The sequence below is a fragment of the Sebastes umbrosus genome, chromosome 15 (genome assembly GCF_015220745.1).
Source record: "Sebastes umbrosus isolate fSebUmb1 chromosome 15, fSebUmb1.pri, whole genome shotgun sequence".
Lineage (NCBI taxonomy): Eukaryota > Metazoa > Chordata > Actinopteri > Perciformes > Sebastidae > Sebastes > Sebastes umbrosus.
The window spans coordinates 31658637-31676392 of NC_051283.1; the positions used below are offsets into that span (position 1 = coordinate 31658637).

The following is a 17756-nucleotide window of genomic DNA, read 5'->3' on the forward strand; positions in this document are numbered from 1 at the left end:
CAGCTCCTCCACGGCCACAGAAGCCGTACAGCTGTTTCCCCTCGCCAAGATCTCGCGAGAGAACCAAGCAACCAGGTCTCTAGAAACAGGCGACCTTACCTACAGTACCGACCACAATATGAGACAGAGGCGGCCACTTGATCACTTCATACATGTGTATGTGTATATGTATTACATTGCATTTTTGCGTCCATTTTTAGTTTGTAACTTTACATTTTTCTTGTTATAAACTTAAAGGTCCCATATCAGCTCATTTTTAGGTTCATACTTGTATTTTGTGTTTCTACTAGAACATGTTTACATGCTTTAATGTTGAAAATTTTTTTTTATTTTCCTCACACTGTCTGCCTGAATATATCTGTATCCACCCTCCATCTGAAACGCTCCGTTTTAGTGCATTTTAACGGAATTGCAACAGAATTGCGTTGCTAGGCAACAGCTCGGGTCCATGTTTACTTCCTGTCAGCTGATGTCAGTCACATCCACTGCAACAGGATTAAACTGGGACACATTTAGAATGTTTACGTTTAAAACCGTGTAATGATCTAAATATTGTATATTTGTGACATCACAAATGGACAGAAATCCTGACGGCTTGTTTCAAACTCACAATTTCTGAATACGGGCTGCGTGTGTATTTCTCCGTATATTGAGCGATTTGATAGTTTAACAGTATTTATAAAGCACTTAAACCTGCTTTATAATATAAAAGACATGAAAATCTCACTTTTTACAATATGGGACCTTTAAAGTTGAACGTTTCATATCATTTTTGCATCCATTTTTAAATGTAATTTTACAGGAATAGATCTAGATCGGGGTTGTGTATGGATCCTGCAACAGGACAAACTAGACCGGTATAGAGGAGAGAGACAGGAACAAGCCCAAAAAAACAACAACCCGCAACTAACAATATTTGTAAATGACTTTTCAGGAAAACGAGCCCAAAGTCGCTTCTAATAAGCCGGCTGCGTGGACTAACCATGACCAGAGAACACATCTTGAGGTTATCTTTAGTTATGTAAACGATTGTCACCAGCAGAGCAGCTGTAGAGGAAGAGTTACACTGGTTGACTTAACCTCTTTAAGCTCTAAAGGGTGCTGGAAGGTGTGGTTCTCCCAGACAAACACCCAAAATAAATGAAGAATAGCACCGGAGGACACCAGAGGGACAGGATTTTTTTCCAGGTTACCTGTCTCATGCACTACTGTCACGGTATAGCGACTGTTTTATAAAAATGTCTTTATTAAATCATATTTGCTCCAATCTGCCTAGTGCTGCTTTAAAGATTACATGTAAAATGTTAAAACAGCTTGGGGCACAATGAACAATCCATTAGATTTTGGTGGCGATCCGGATCATGATCCGGTTTCAGGAATTGTTTTTCATAACTCCACTCAGCCTGTGCATTAATACCACAGGCTTTAAGACATGCACAGTGTAACTGATGACGCCTTCGGGGGGGGGGGATGTAGATTCTGCGTTTTTTCACATTAAACTCGGTGACATCACAGTTGAGTTGGACCAAAGCTCACTTGGTGATTGTTGGAAAGAGTAACGAGGACGGTTTAGGTGAGTTTTATTTTGTTTCTGTCCAGTTTGAATGAAGTGTTCTACGATGCTCCGCTGCGTACAGCTGATCTCAACAGAAACTAAAACATCTGGATGATGGGTCAAGCTGCACGGAGAGGGGGGGCAGAGGTCTGCGCTCTCCGAGTGACATTCTAGTTCTTCATAGATCTAGCCTCTTCATTTTGCTCTCAGAGTGCACCAGATTGATGCATTTAACTTTAAAATGTACTATTTTTTCTCGGAGAGGGTCTGAGTCTCCCCACCAAACTCTCACTAAACTCTGTAGGAAGCTTTGTATTACGTCATCCAAAGCTGGACACACACACACACACACACTTCAGAACTCATCCCTGGTGTAAGGTGTGTGTGTGTCTTCAGTGGATCAGGGGCCCAAAATATCTTCATAGGGCCGGTGTGTCCTCTCACATCTCTATTATTAATAAAAGCATTATTTCAACATAATCTAGTGTTAGCTGTGTTACACTTCTTATTTCATAGGAGCAGTAACAGGAGCTCAGCCCGTCTCTCTCCTGTCTGCAGTCGTGCATGTGAACTGCATCAGCAGAGTGCATGCATACTGCATCTGCAACAGCAGAGTCGCAGCATCAGAACACTGCAGTGAAATCCGGCTCCTGAACACACCCTGCTGCAGAGCTCCAGCACCACCACCACACTGACAGCTCCAGCTCCACCCTGCTGCAGCCTGCAGAGCTCCGGCACCACCACCACACTGACAGCTCCAGCTCCACCCTGCTGCAGCCTGCAGAGCTCCAGCACCACCACCACACTGACAGCTACAGCTCCACCCTGCTGCAGCCTGCAGAGCTCCAGCACCACCACCACACTGACAGCTACAGCTCCACCCTGCTGCAGCCTGCGGAGCTCCGGCACCACCACCACACTGACAGCTCCAGCCGGCTGCAGGACACCTCCACCGGCCACAGCAGAGACGAAGAGACCGGCGAGCTGCTGGAACACCTCCGAGGTAAGGTCATCTAGTCCCCGCAAGGACAAACTAGGACAGGTAACCTGCGGGACAGGAGGACGAGCTGTCATTGTCTTCAGCGCCGAGGACGCGAATTAAACGTCACCTTTTCATGTGACATCACAAGAGTTAGTATGGACACAGTTCTGAGGGACGTTTTGTCAAAAAAAAAAATGTATACATACATATATGTATATATATATATATACATATATGTATACATATATGTATATATATATATATATACATACATATATACATACATATATGTATATATGTATGTATATATATATATATACATACATATATACATATATGTATGTATATATGTATGTATATATATATGTATACATACATATATATACATACATATATGTATATATGTATGTATATACATACATATATACATATATGTATGTATATATGTATGTATATATATGTATACATACATATATATACATACATATATGTATATATACATATATATACATATATGTATGTATATATGTATGTATATATATATGTATACATACATATATATACATACATATATGTATATATATTTATATATACATACATACATATATACATACATATATGTATATATATATATATACATACATACATATATACATACATACATGTATATATATGTATCCAGGAGTCACGGAACGGCAATGGAATGACCTGTGTTGGGACGCTGCTGCAGACTGTCCTCTGTCCTCTGTCCTCTATGGAGGGAGTCTCAAAATGGTCCAAAAATATAAATTATTAATTAATATAAATATTAAAATTTTATGTGCATTTTCGAAAAGCTTCCTGTGTGCGCGCACGGACCAGATTACATGTGCGTGTGGAGTTTTGAGACTATTTCCATCTATCTATCTATCTCTCTATCTATCTATCTCTCTATCTATCTATCTCTCTATCTCTCTATCTCTCTATCTCTCTATCTATCTCTCTATCTATCTCTCTATCTATCTCTCTATCTCTCTATCTATCTCTCTATCTATCTATCTATCTATCTATCTATCTATCTATCCTTCCATCCATCCCTCCATGATGCAGACAGCATATCCCCAAATACATGCTGCGTTTAAGTGCTGCTGGGACGTCTGGGCATCCAGTGAAATGGTGTGAATGTTCAAAGTGGGAAGAACTTTTTTTCTAAATAGACAGAATATAGCTTGTCACCCCCCCCCCCCCCCTCCTCTATTAGATCACAAACAGGAACAGGAAACAGAATTGTTACGGGAGGAAAACACCCTCGGTCGTGTCTAGACGGTAACGACCTCACCTGACCTTTAGAGATGGAGTAGGCAGGTTGGAGCAAATATGATTAAAACAAAGTTATTTTTATAAAAGTAGTGCATAAGATGGGTAATCATGTTCCTCGGTGTCCTCCGTTGTCCTCCGGTGTCCTCCGGTGCTCCCAACGGCATCTGCAGGATATCACAGACCGGAAGGAAAACAAGCAGTCAGAGCAGAGCTGGAGCCTTGCCGCCTCTGAGCAGCTGTCAATCAATATTCTGTTACGTTAATATCTATTTCTCTCCTCAGATGTTCTCAGAATCATCTTGTAGTGCACATTTAGCTGGAAAATGAGAAAGTTTGTGACCCGGCAGCCATGCTGAGATCAGCTGAGGAAACACTGCCCACCAGCCGGAGCAAACTATCTCATCTTCCAGCTAAACCGTGCACTACGAGATGATTGTGAGAACATGTGAGGAGAGAAATAGGCATTAACGTAACAGAATATTGATTCATATTTGATCAGCGCTGCCTAGTTTGACCGTTTGGTCGGAGTTCAGAGTGACTGACAGCTGGCTCTCGTAGACGGCAGCTGGACAGCAGACCTCAGATCAGCTCTGACTGCTTGTTTTCCTCCGGTCTGTGAAATCTTGCAGATGCCGTTAGGAGCACCAGAGGACACAGAGGAACATGATTTTTTTCCAGGTTACCTGTCTCATGTACTACTGTCACGATATAGCGACCGTTTTATAAAAATAACTTTTGTAAATCATATTTGCTCCAATCTACCTAGTGCTTTAAAGATTAAATGTAAAATGTAATTTTATAAAAATAACTTTTTTTATTCATATTTGATCCATTTCTATCCACTGCAGCTTTAACATGACAACATTCCCCATTGTGTCCCGGCCTTAACTACAGCAGGCCCAGTGCATTCTGGGTATTGTAGGTTTTCTAACTTTTGAGTGAAAGTGAATTCCACAGCCAATTTTCTTTGTTTTCTCTGGTCACGTAGCACCGTAGTGCCTTTTTCTACTGCATAGTAGCCTCGTTTAATGAGAAGAACATCCTTCCAGCGGTGGATTACATCTTTAAGCCGGAAGTTTTTTTATTATTGCTAAAGCAGTCATGATCTTTAGTCACACAAATGGCTTCAGTTTGTTAGTAATAGGAACGCTCTCTCTCTCTGAAATGACCTGTGATTGGTCAAAGTCTCCCGTCACAGGCTAGATGTTCTAAAGCCTGAAAACAGAGCCATGAGGAGGAGCAGAAGTCTAGTTCTCTCTCACAACACTTGAATTACAATATGCTGAAAGGTTATTATGGGATGTCTGCCCATTGATGCCAAAAACATTGTGCCTACTGCAGCTTTAAGTGGAGACAGCCCAGATGAAGAGGATAAAACATTCTAACTACATACTGTATATATCACCATGAAACTTCTCCAGACAATTCTTTATTACATGTTTTCTGAGTTTCCTCTCCATTCTTTGACTCTTTTTCTTTGACTGAATCCTTCTCTATTTACTGTTGGTTTGTCCATCAGCAGCAGGATGGATGAGAAAGACCCGACGCCTGCACCAGGGACACTGTCCCCGGGCCAGCTGCAGTCCCACCTCAAGATGGAGCCCAAGACTCTGGGGGTGAGCCGGAGCATTGAGAGTCTGTAAACCAGACCGTATACAATATATATATACATTATATATATAATGTATATATATACTGTATATGCCCCGTCAATCAATAATACAAACTCACATATATACACACAAAGTAACAGCTGCCTTTGTATATATCAGGGGTCAGCAACCTTTACCATCTAAAGAGACATTTTAGGCACAAAAAAATAATAATCTGTCAGGAGCCGTAAAACATGCGATCATGGTGATGAAGGAAACACAGTTTATAGTCTAAGTATATAGTATATAAGTCTAATGCAGTGAGGGCCAAAGAGACAATGTACTACGGAGTATTAGGACCACAAAAACATCTGAGATTAACAGAATAAAGTCATAATATAACGAGAAAAAAGAAAATAACACGTTAAATTACTATTTTATAGTATTAGATGTATTTTTTTCCCTCAATGTGGCCCTAATACTCCGTCGTACCGTCGTACCATAGACCTACAACAATGATCAATAAAAATGAAAATGTAAACAAAAAACAGTTATTCATTTCCATTAATATAAATCCACAGGGAGCCACTGGAGAGGAGCTGAAGAGACGCAGGTTGCTGACCGCTGATATATAACATACTATAATTATAAGCTCATGTGTTTCAGGAATCCAATACAGAAAAAAGAGAGCTCTGAATGTCTGACTATTTTCCATATTCTGAATGAATCTGTTGGACTCCACCTGCTGATCACCTGGTCTACCTGCTCTTTAACCCTCTCAGGCGATCCAGATCGTCATCGGGGCTCTGATCTTCTGTCTCAGTGCCTCCGTGCTGCAGATCCACGAGGTCCACTTCACGGGAGATGTGGCCCTCATCATGGTTGTTGTCATAGAGGTCAGTTAGAGACCACTGAAGGGAACAATTCATGAATATATAACTTATTGATTTGAATATTTCATATTAAAATCTAAGTAACATTTCCTCCAGATGCCGTGTCTAAAGCGTAGTTCACCTTACACGACTTCAGAGTCATCAGATCTCTGTACTGTTCACACTGTTCGACTTGTAATTGAATCCCCGATGAGGAATCCAAACTACGTTTTGTCCCGAAAACACACAGGAGAAGTGACTCGGGCGTAGTCGTGGTCATCGAGGTTGTCGTTGTCACACATGTTCACAAAACAGCCTGTTTCTGTTTCCTGTTACGTCTTCACTCCCCTACGTAGATCTGTTATGAGTTATGTTTGGATGGGGCTTTTTGTTGGGGAACTCCAAAATCAGTCAGAAATCAGAGCTGAAGTTGTGTAGTGGTGAACTAGGCTTCAGTAAGTTGTATTGTAACCCAACAGGTGACCTTGTCTGGTTCAGTGTTGGTCCACAGTGGGAGGAAACCGACTCTGTTCTGGGTGAGTACAATAATACACAATCACTGACCCGAAAATATTACACCGATGCCACACAATAAAATGATCATCAACTCGCTGTTCAGCAGCTACAGCATGTTACTTAATGATATGATGAGCTTTCACAGAAATGTAGTCGGCACAATCAATGACAGAAGTGTTCATCTGTAAGATTATAGAACAGTTCATATTTCAAACATTAGCGGTAGCCTATAGACTGAAAGCATGATCACTAAAACGGAGGAAGACATTTCATTTTACATTATATTATATTATATTATCCATCCATCCATCTTCAACCGCTTATCCGGGATCGGGTCGCGGGGGCAACAGCTCCAGCAGGGGACCCCAAACTTCCCTTTCCCGGGCCACATTAACCAGCTCTGACTGGGGGATCCCGAGGCGTTCCCAGGCCAGAGTAGAGATATAATCACTCCACCTAGTCCTGGGTCTTCCCCGTGGTCTCCTCCGAGCTGGTCGTGCCTGGAACACCTCCCAAGGGAGGCGCCCAGGAGGCATCCGTGCTAGATGCCCGAACCACCTCAACTGGCTCCTTTCGACGCAAAGGAGCAAGGACTCTACTCCGAGTCCCTCACGGATGACTGAGCTTCTTACCCTATCTCTAAGGGAGACGCCAGCCACCCTCCTGAGGAAACCCATTTCGGCCGCTTGCACCCGCGACCTCGTTCTTTCGGTCATGACCCAACCCTCATGACCATAGGTGAGAGTAGGAACGAAGATTGAACGGTAGATCGAGAGCTTTGCCTTCCGGCTCAGCTCTCTTTTCGTCACAACTGTGCGGTAAAGCGAATGCAATACCGCCCCTGCTGCTCCGATTCTCCGACCAATCTCACGTTCCATCGTCCCCTCACTCGCGAACAAGACCCCGAGATACTTAAACTCCTTCACTTGGGGTAAGGACTCATTCCCTACCCGGAGTAGGCAATCCACCGGTTTCCTGCTGAGAACCATGGCCTCAGATTTAGAGGTGCTGATTCTCATCCCGACTGCGTCACACTCGGCTGCGAACCGATCCAGTGAGTGTTGGAGGTCGCAGACCGATGATGCCAACAGGACCACATCATCTGCAAAAAGCAGCGATGAGATCCTCAGCACACCGATCTGCAAACCCTCCTCCACCCGACTACGCCTCGATATCCTGTCCATGAATGGTCAATGCCCCCAACCTCCACAGGGATGCCAGAAAAGCTCCGCCGGAGGTGTGAGTTGAAGATCTCTCGGACAGGGGCCTCCTCCAGACGTTCCCAGTTCACCCTCACTACGCGTTTGGGCTTACCAGGTCTGTCCAGAGTCTTCCCCCACCCTCTGACCCAACTCACCACCAGATGGTGATCAGTTGACAGCTCCGCCCCTCTCTTCACCCGAGTGTCCAAAACATGCGGCCTCAGATCAGATGGTACGATTACAAAATCGATCATCGACCTTCGGCCTAGGGTGCTCTGGTACCACGTACACTTATGAGCATCCTTATGTTCGAACATGGTGTTCGTTATGGACAATCCATGACTAGCACAGAAGTCCAACAACAAACGACCACTCGGGTTTAGATCAGGGAGGCCGTTCCTCCCAATCACGCCACTCCAGGTGTCTCCATCGTTGCCCACGTGCGCGTTGAAGTCTCCCAGGAGAACTATGGAGTCCCCTACTGGAGCCCCATACAGGACTCCATTCAGGGTCTCCAAGAAGGCCGAATACTCCGAACTGCTGTTTGGTGCATATGCACAAACAACAGTCAGAGTTTTCCCCCCCATAACCCGAAGGCGTAGGGAGGCGACCCTCTCGTCCACCGGGGTAAACTCCAACGTAGCGGCACTCAGCCGGGGATTTGTGAGTATCCCCACACCCGCCCGGCGCCTCACACCATGGGCAACTCCAGAGAAGAATAGAGTCCAACCCCTATCCAAGAGTACGGTTCCAGAACCGAGGCTGTGCGTAGAGGTAAGCCCTACCAGATCCAACTGATAGCGCTCCACCTCCCGCACAGGCTCCGACTCCTTCCCCCACAGAGAGGTGACGTTCCACGTCCCCAGAGCCAGCCTCTGCCGCCCGGGTCCAGTCCGTCGAGGTCCCTGGCCTTCACTGCCACCCGTGTGGCAGCGCACCCGACCCAAGCGGTTCTTCCCGCAGGTGGTGAGCCCACAGGATGGAGAGGAGGGGGGTGCCACGTTCCTTTTTCGGGGTATCCCCGGCCGGGCTCCGTGGCAAGCCCGGCCACCAGACGCTCGTTGACGGGCCCTCCGTCTTGGCCTGGCTCCAGACGTGGGCCCCGGGCTTCCTCCGGGCCGGGTAACTCCTCCTCTGCCTCGTGTTGTCGTTGGGTTTTTTGTGAATTTTGTATATTATATTATATTATATTTTATTTTATTTAGGTTTATTTTATTATATATGTTTTTATTATATTATATTTTATTATATTTTATTTTATTTTATTTTATTTTATTTTATTATATTGTATTATACAGGGACGTCTCTACAAGTTTTAACCTTAAACAAGGGAAATAAGCCATACTTGATAAACGTGAGTTTTTATTATTTTCTATCAGGTCAGTAATTCAGTTCGTGTCAGCCGACGGTACACGCTCGTCTCCTGAGCGTCTAGCAGCGACTATAGCTCAACTATCCAGATTCTAAGTAACTTGAGACAAAACTTTATTTTTCTGCTCCTTGTAGATCATATACCCTTCAATATAATATCAAATCGTTGAAATCGGTTGAGAAATGTAGACGTAATAGTGCTTTTTATCCAGAAAAACAGCAGCACCCCCCGTTCACTTGTATAGAGTTACATGCCAGTCTTGCCCTGTCCAAGATGGCGCCCACGTTGACGTATCGCCGTTACAGGCTGAAGCTTCCAATGCGGCGTCTATGTACTGTATATATGTCTATGGGTGCGTCTAGCGCATTGACAAAATCTGTCCAGACAGAAATATAAACACCTGGCAAAGTACTCAAAACCACCTCTTGTTGTAGAGGTAGTTTGTAGAGTAGTGCATGTAGGCGTGATGCAGAGTAGTGCATGTAGGCGTGATGCAGCAGCGTGTTTTTCTACGCTCGGTTGTAGGTTTTGCGTAATCTTTGCGTAGTTACCTTATGGTATACATGAGCACTTGGGTTATCATTTGCAGGTGAAATGTGTTCTGGTGCTGCACCTCATCAGCGCTGCGTTTGCCACTGCTGCCCTGGGTCTGATGTCCCAACACCTGCCCTACCGCCAGGACTCCTACCACTGTGAACACTGCCGCAGACTGGAGCTACATGCCGTGGTATTGTCTTTAAGACCTACACACAGAAGCCAGAGCATGACATTCACATGACATTCACATGACATTCACATGACATTCAGTACATTGAAGCTTTTAATCATTATAAAACAATCTGTGGCAAATCTACTACTACTAAATCTACTACTCTAACTAAACATGTTGTCAAGTCAGCCTGATTAGGAGAAACACCCACAGCACACGACTGAATTACATCTTCAAGATGGACTTAGATGAATATTGTAATTGTAATGAACTAGCCTGTGGTCAGCGTCGCTCTCTGCATTATTTATCTTTGGAAGATGTGAGTCTTGCCTGGTGCAAGACTGAAACAATGTTTGCAAGACAGAAATATATTCCCGAACAAAAGAAACCCTCTTTAGGTTATACTGTCACACATCTCAACCTAGAAACACGTTTCCATGGTTACAGCAGTCACTGTGTAAACATGATGAATACATTTACAGTCCAGAGGTGTCTACGGTCGTCCGAGCTGCCGTCACATCATCACTGTGACGAGGTGATAGTTTCTACATTTTCTCATGAACCTCTTTGTATTTTTTTGAAGTGATTCAGTATAACACGTTACTGTTTCCACCTGACTCCTTATTATTATTATTGTTTTAAAGGTGCAGTCCCAGATTTTGTTAAAGTGTCCAATAGCACCCCTAATCCCCTCAAATGTCCCCTCTATAAACTTGAAGGACGTTTTGGTGGAGACAAATCCGGCGTCTGGGGTTAACTAACGTTATATTTCAAAATAACACCACGTGTCTTAGCCCACGAACATCATTAGCTATCGTTAGCTAAGCAGTGTGAATTTAGCTGACGTTACTTGTTTCAGCACGGCAGCTGAGAACAGGTTCTCCCCGAACTACTAGACATCTTTGTCAAAAGTAACGTTATAGAAAGTAGTGATGGGTGGATCGATACCTCAATAGCAAGCTACTCATCTGGAATTGATTCCTTTCAAAAAAACATCGCTAATAAAATGTTATTAATACAAAACGTGGGTTGCTGCGTTACTTCCTTTTCAATACTTTTGCATAATGTTTGTGCCAAAACAGCCCTGACATATTCAGCTGTGGAAACCTTTGTGACATCAGAACGTAACGTTCAGCCACGCACAAAAGGATTTATTTTCAAAATGTAATTGTACTCATGTTTGCTTTTGTAATAAATTTGTTATCAATGGCCAGTTAATAATGGTGTCATGTGATGTGCCTTTAATTGCAATGATTTGAATGATTGATTTGTTATTTTCTAAAAAATCACCATTTCAAAAATAAATACAAATACATACCCATTTAATAAATACGACGTGTATTACGAGTATTAGGGCCACATTGAGGGGAACAAAATAAATCTGATATTTCGAGAATAAAATCATAACATGACGAGAAAGAAAGTCGTAGTATTATGAGAATAAAGTCAGGATATTATAAAGTAGTAATTTTACGCAAGAAACTGCGTTTATTCCGAAGAAAGAACCAAACGGACCTGATGGGGAAACTGCCTCTTTTCTGTAGCAGGAAATTACTTTATTCTCGTAATATTACGACTTTTTTTCTTGTTAAGTTATGACTTTATTCTCGTTTTGATAAACAATCTCTATTTTGAACTTTTTTTTATGGACTCTGGCACCTTATATGGCACATTATAGATGTATAGGAGGAAATATAAAAACATATTTAATAATCCTAAATCAGTCAAGCCCCACATGGAGGTTTTGTTTTCATGCAGTAGAGTAGAGGAGGCAGGCTGCATAGCATCCACAGAGCATCACTGATCCCTTCATTATTAGTACATGAATTCAAAGTTTGACACTACATGTTGTGAAAAAGCAGACTCCATGTTTCTTTGTCCACTGCAGCAACATTGTTTCAGGAAATGCACCGGGCTGATCGAGCAAAAGTGTAAAGTAAGTGACTGACTACTGTTACAACTCATACTTTGGTCCGATAGGTCATGTTGTCTGGGAGAGTGCATGTAGAAGACAGACATGTCTTTAAACACTTTACACTTCTATTTCTTCATGGAATCATCAGAGTCACAGCGAGAAACACTTTTGTTTCAACGTACGTCCTCTCCCTGTCTGTCTTCTCATCTCTTGGGTTTCTCTGGCCAGCTGCTGATTGACGGGATCTTGGGGACGCTGGTGATCTTCCTGGTGCTGGAGCTGTTGATCTGCATCACCGCGATGCTGTTTGGACTCAGCGTCCTCGCTGCTGGTGGAACCCAGGTGAGCTTTGATTAAAGAAATGTACCCAAATAACGCCGGGCTAAAGATCATTAGATCAGTGGTTCTCAAACCTTTTACATCACCTACCACCTCAGAAAATAGGCTCTCCAAGATCCACCATTATGACCGATGTTAAGATACGATAGCGTAGGCCGACCCTAGTCAGCAACGCACAGCTCACAGGAGGCAGATTTATTCCTAATAATAATAATATTACTTATTGGGTTAGGGGTTACGTTCGTGGGGCACGCTCACATGCACTCACATGCACTAAAAGCCACAGTCCACAGGCTCCGTGCTTTCCACGCTTCCCATTCATTGTTTATGTGAGCAGCCGTGCAGCAATGCATTCTGGTAGCGTGGTGGCGCGATTCGAGAAACGGAGCGTCACAACAGCCGCTCCCTTAATTTGCATAAAGTTGAGGTCTAGTCTACTTTATGCAAATCACGGGCGTCCGACGCGACTCGCCGCCTCTCCAAACTCTCTAGAATCTTTTAAAATAAACGTTGTTGATCTAAAATAAAGACAGATTCAGCAACATGGATTATTTCTCGCCTCAAATGTTGTCAGAAACATCTCAGTGAACTATGTTCGTGAAATAAGAGAAGAAAGTTTCCAAACGAGCCTCCATGTTGTTTCTGGTTTGAAAGCTGAGAGCAGCAGCCAACGGAGGGAAAGCGTTCGTCCAATCAGGAGCTGAGTGTGTTGTGTCTAGTGGCAGCCCACCAAGCGTCCGATGCTGCAAAGTGGCGCGTCCCATCGCGAAAAAAAACGCTCCGATGGACACGTACCATCTGGTAGACATTACTGTAACAGTATGGCGCTGTATCCAGATGCCTTCAGACTCTTTGTAGTTGTTTTCTGTTCTTCCTCCTGTGTTCCTGTACTGGCTTTCCCTCCTTTGACGATCTGCACACCTGCTCTGAATCAGCCTCGTTAGCTCGTTCCTCGGCCTAATCACCTCATGTCCCTCACCTGAGCTCCTCCGCCCATCTCTCCACCGGCACTTCATCCTCTCGTCAGATCACTTTGTATTTAAGTCCTGGTGTTCTGTTCAGTCTTTGTTGGATCCTGGATTTTGTCACGACAGTTTCTGTTCTGCCTGCATTGGAGATGTAATTAAAATGATTTCTCCAAGTTCCTGTTGTCTGATCCTGTTGTGATCTCCAGCATTTGGCTCCACTCTCCATGACAGTTACTCCTCCATATCTTTACAATATCTATATCTATCTATATATCAATATCTTACCAAACATAACAGATGTTAAATGTGTGTGTGTGTGTGTGTGTGTGTCCTGCAGGCTTCCAGCCAGAGACCTGTCTATCCACAGACGCGCCCCCCACCTGTTCCAGCTGTGCAGGCTATTCCAGCTGTGCAGGTTGCTCCGGCTGCAGCCGAGCCATTTCAGGTACCACAAACACAGTCTTTGTTAGGGTCCTATTTTTTTGCAAGTGTACAGTGTACACATATATATATATATGTATATATATATATACATATATATATATATAGTAGTTATAGTTGTAGTTCCGTAGCATTTATTCACGACAAATAAACTGAACACACACTGCTACACCTACGTTCACAGCTAGAACGCCACCAACAACCTCACACTCACCACCAACACACACACAGTCTGTTGGAAACTCGCTAAAGTTACGCAGACTAAGTACGGCGGCGGCGAGCATGAAGACGGTGAACTGGAGACAGTGAATGCAGCATCGTAGCTGCTAAGTTAACGCTCCCGGACGGTGAACTGGAGACAGTGAACGCAGCATCGTAGCTGCTAAGTTAACGCTCCCGGACGGTGAACTGGAGACAGTGAACGCAGCATCGCAGCTGCTAAGTTAACGCTCCAGGACGGTGAACTGGAGACAGTGAACGCAGCATCGTAGCTGCTAAGTTAACGCTCCCGGACGGTGAACTGAAGACAGTGAACGCAGCATCGTAGCTGCTAAGTTAACGCTGCCGGACGGTGAACTGAAGACAGTGAACGCAGCATCGCAGCTGCTAAGTTAACGCTCCCGGACGGTGAACTGGGGATGAATATCTGTTGTGCTCCTGCAGCTGGTACGAGGCACAAATCTTGTCGGTTAACGGTTAATAACATTTTTCAAAATGAACGTCCGTAGTGTGACCACACCCTTAAATTACCGTTCAATTTCTGTGACTGGTGTTCACATTTCGCTGCTCTCTCTCTCTCTGTGTGTCAACAGGTGGCCGTAGTTGTGACTGAACCCGACTCGGATCAGGTGGAGGAAATCTCCACCCCGCCCACTGAACCCCAGGTGGAGCCGATATAAGCTGTGACCCCCCCAGAGAACCTGAACTCAACACACACACTGCTCCCTGTGGTGTCATGTCATGTCAGTCAGAGTGTAAATATGGATGTGAACTGGGAAGAACTATTCCTCCCCGCCCCCCAGTGTTCATTAGAATTAGGATTTCATTCATTTCCCATTTAGCTTGAATGACTCGTGTATCACAGTGACAACAAATGTGCTGATGGCAGCCGTCCACGGTAATAAAACACAATAAGTCAAAAGATAAATGTGAGTGTCCCAACAAGTTGTCACTGTGTCCTTTCACTTCTGGCATGACATGAACACAGAACCAGTAGCATCACTGCTGCACCTACAATACAGGATGTTGTGGTTATGATATGGATCTGTGTCACTAGTAATGCTGATATATTCTTCAAATAATAAGATAACTAAAATAAGTAGAGAGAAATAAGAATAATAGAGCTTGAACAGCGAGGGGTCACCTTTAAGATTACGTAGTAGGACGGTGGTTCTCAAACTCTGGTCCACGTACCACCGGTGGTCCGCGTGCTCTCTGTAGTGGTACGCGGAGGAATCTCTGACTATCGATTCCTCTTATTGATGCTTTCCCACGGTTATGCTGCACAATGACGCAGACGCACGCTGCATCATGTTTCAGTTAGTTTGGGACCGGAGACACGGTGAAGAGATAATAAAGCTCTCAGCAGCATGGAGCTACTAAACCTGAGGGGATGCATCCTGTTTCTACCTGATAAAGAGACACTGAGAACAACAAACCTGTGTTGAAACAGCAGGAGGAGAGTTAGTAACGTTAGCTGTTAGCAGCCGTTAGCAGCTCAGTCCAGACTGGATGAATACCGGAGATACCAACGTTAACGGGGGTGCCATTGAGTTATTGTTATGAGGCGTTTAAATTCTGCTCAGGCTCAGGAAAAAGGACTATTAAGTGAAGGTAAATTACAACGTTATCATGATGTGTTCGAATGTAATCTGGTAAAATGTAGTTTTTGGTAAGAAACTTGAATAAATCCAGTTGTTTGAAGGAGATGTTTGTTTTGTTAAGTTGTGTTAATGGAAACATTACTACCCAAAACAGTCAGTCCTGTACGGTTCAACAACTCCTGCATATAATGTCATTTTATTAATAATCTGCTGTTGGAGTGATGCTCAGTAGAATAAATGCTGAACAATAAGTGCGTAGTTTGTTTTCTATAAATGAATGTAGTGATAAAATAGAGGTTACGTCTGACAGAATTTGTTTGGCCCCCGGCAACAATCTGGGTTTCTCATGTGGCCCCCCAGGAAGAATAATGTCCCAGCCCCACTCCCCCCCCGGTCATAATGGTTGTACTCGGAGAGTCAAATATTTTCTGAGGTGGTACGTGGTGTAGAAAGTTTGAGAACCACTGTAGTAGGATATATTCACTTCACTAATAGCCATGTGCACATCTTGTTTTAAATTACAGTAAAAGCAGATTCAATATGTAACATTTTGTTTTTCAAAGATCTTAAACCTCTTTTGAATCCGCCATATTTGACTGTTGAAATAAGATTGTGTTGTTGTTGTTATCTGGTTATATAAAACCTTTTATTGAGTTCATGCTTTTTAAAACGGGTCTTCCTGATGCCAACCCAGAATTCATTAATGAAAGAGTATTACAGCATCTACTGTCTACTATCAATCATTCATTGTTGGTTATCTGTTATCTGTTATCTTAATTCAAACTTAAAGGAGGACTGCAGTGTTAAAGCTGAGAGACAGCAGAGGGTGAAATATTCAGACTTTTAGTCCCGAGTATGAATCAAGCTCCAAAAAACACTACATGTATCCTACATGTCCCATAATGCCAATAAACCTTCCCACCCTTTTCACTTGTTTGTGGCATAATGCAACACTCTGCTTTGGGGACCATATATAAATTTATATAAATTTCTGGTCTTCAAGCAATGATTGATTTCCTTTCCACTGCTCAGCTACAGTAGGTTTATGAGAGTTTGGTAACGGCAGAGAGAATAAAAGACAACAGTGTATGGAGCTCCTGGAAGCCTCCTATAGCAACTGGAGGAATTACATAACTCAGCTGTACTTGCGATGCTCGGGGATCCCGCAGGAAGTGGTGAAGTGGTGAAGTGGTTGGGGGAGGAGGAGGTCCACCACCTGGAAAGATAAATGAATGGACAAGGCCACGCAGCTGGGCCACCACTTGTTATCTGGAGACGATGAGATTCATTTTAGATTCTGAGATTTAGACATGACTGAGGCGTCCTTTATTCATGAAACACATTGCCTCTCTGCTCAGGTCAAATCACGGGATTTAACCCAAATATGCTGAACCTTAAAGGCCAGTGGCCGCTCTACCGTTACGGAGGTCTTTGAGAACGTTCACGAAGAAATGTGTCTGAAAATGCTGCGTTTTAACTCTAGTTCTAACTCACACAGGCTCCGCCCTCTACTGCCACCCAAATCTGTGAGCCGTCTTCGCCACGGCTTTTACGATCCAGCTCGTCCAGCTCAGGCGGCCTTTGTCTCGCCTACACTTCCGGATATCTGGCAATATGTAGAGGCGTCTTGCCCCGGCGTACCCCCATTTGCCCATTGAAATGTGCATAAACATAGCCAGACGATCAGAACGTGACTACCGAATACGTGCATACCCGGCGTACCCCCCTAGACGAGTGCCTTGCGGCTCATCTGCTTCCACAATCAGCTAGAAAAGCAGAACGCCCCTGTTACCGCTGGTTCATAGCAGGGAAACATTGGAGTATTTTGAAACGATATTTCAACTGGGAGCTCAGGTGGGTGCAGCTGCTAATAATTAGGCAACCTCATGTCAAGAGGCGGACCTCTGCCAGACAAATGGAGGCTTCGCCCAGAGGTTGTGAAGCAGATTTGGTCCCGGTTCGGGAGAACGGAAGTGGATCTGTTTGCCAGCTGACGCAACACCCGCTGCCTGCTCTGGTTCTCCCTGGCACGGCAGGACGACCCACCGCTGGGGATGGACACGTTTGCACACGTGCCATGCCAAGAAAGCTACTTTTCGCCGCTCCATCTCATCCTCCGCCCCCTACTGGAGAGAGTGAGACCTGCAGGGTTACACCATGGCTTTACCCAG

General features: G+C 44.1%; 1 protein-coding gene across 4 annotated transcripts; it reads left to right on the plus strand.

Moving 5' to 3' along the window:
• The first annotated feature begins 1500 nt into the window (after positions 1-1500).
• On the plus strand, positions 1501-16511 carry si:dkey-81h8.1 (uncharacterized protein LOC100034657 homolog). Of its 4 annotated transcripts, none has more exons than XM_037794755.1 (10): positions 1501-1573; positions 2072-2558; positions 5359-5452; positions 6211-6324; positions 6780-6836; positions 9980-10117; positions 11988-12035; positions 12243-12356; positions 13659-13766; positions 14575-16511. In XM_037794755.1, exons 3-10 carry the CDS (start codon positions 5363-5365, stop codon positions 14659-14661), a joined length of 756 nt encoding a protein of 251 aa, XP_037650683.1. In that variant the 5' UTR covers positions 1501-1573; positions 2072-2558; positions 5359-5362; the 3' UTR covers positions 14662-16511. The 4 variants fall into 4 exon arrangements, with proteins under 4 accessions (XP_037650683.1, XP_037650681.1, XP_037650684.1 ...); XM_037794753.1 differs by having other exon boundaries at positions 1502-1573; positions 5356-5452; XM_037794754.1 differs by having other exon boundaries at positions 1513-1573; positions 2114-2558; positions 5356-5452.
• Positions 16512-17756: the final 1245 nt, after the last annotated feature.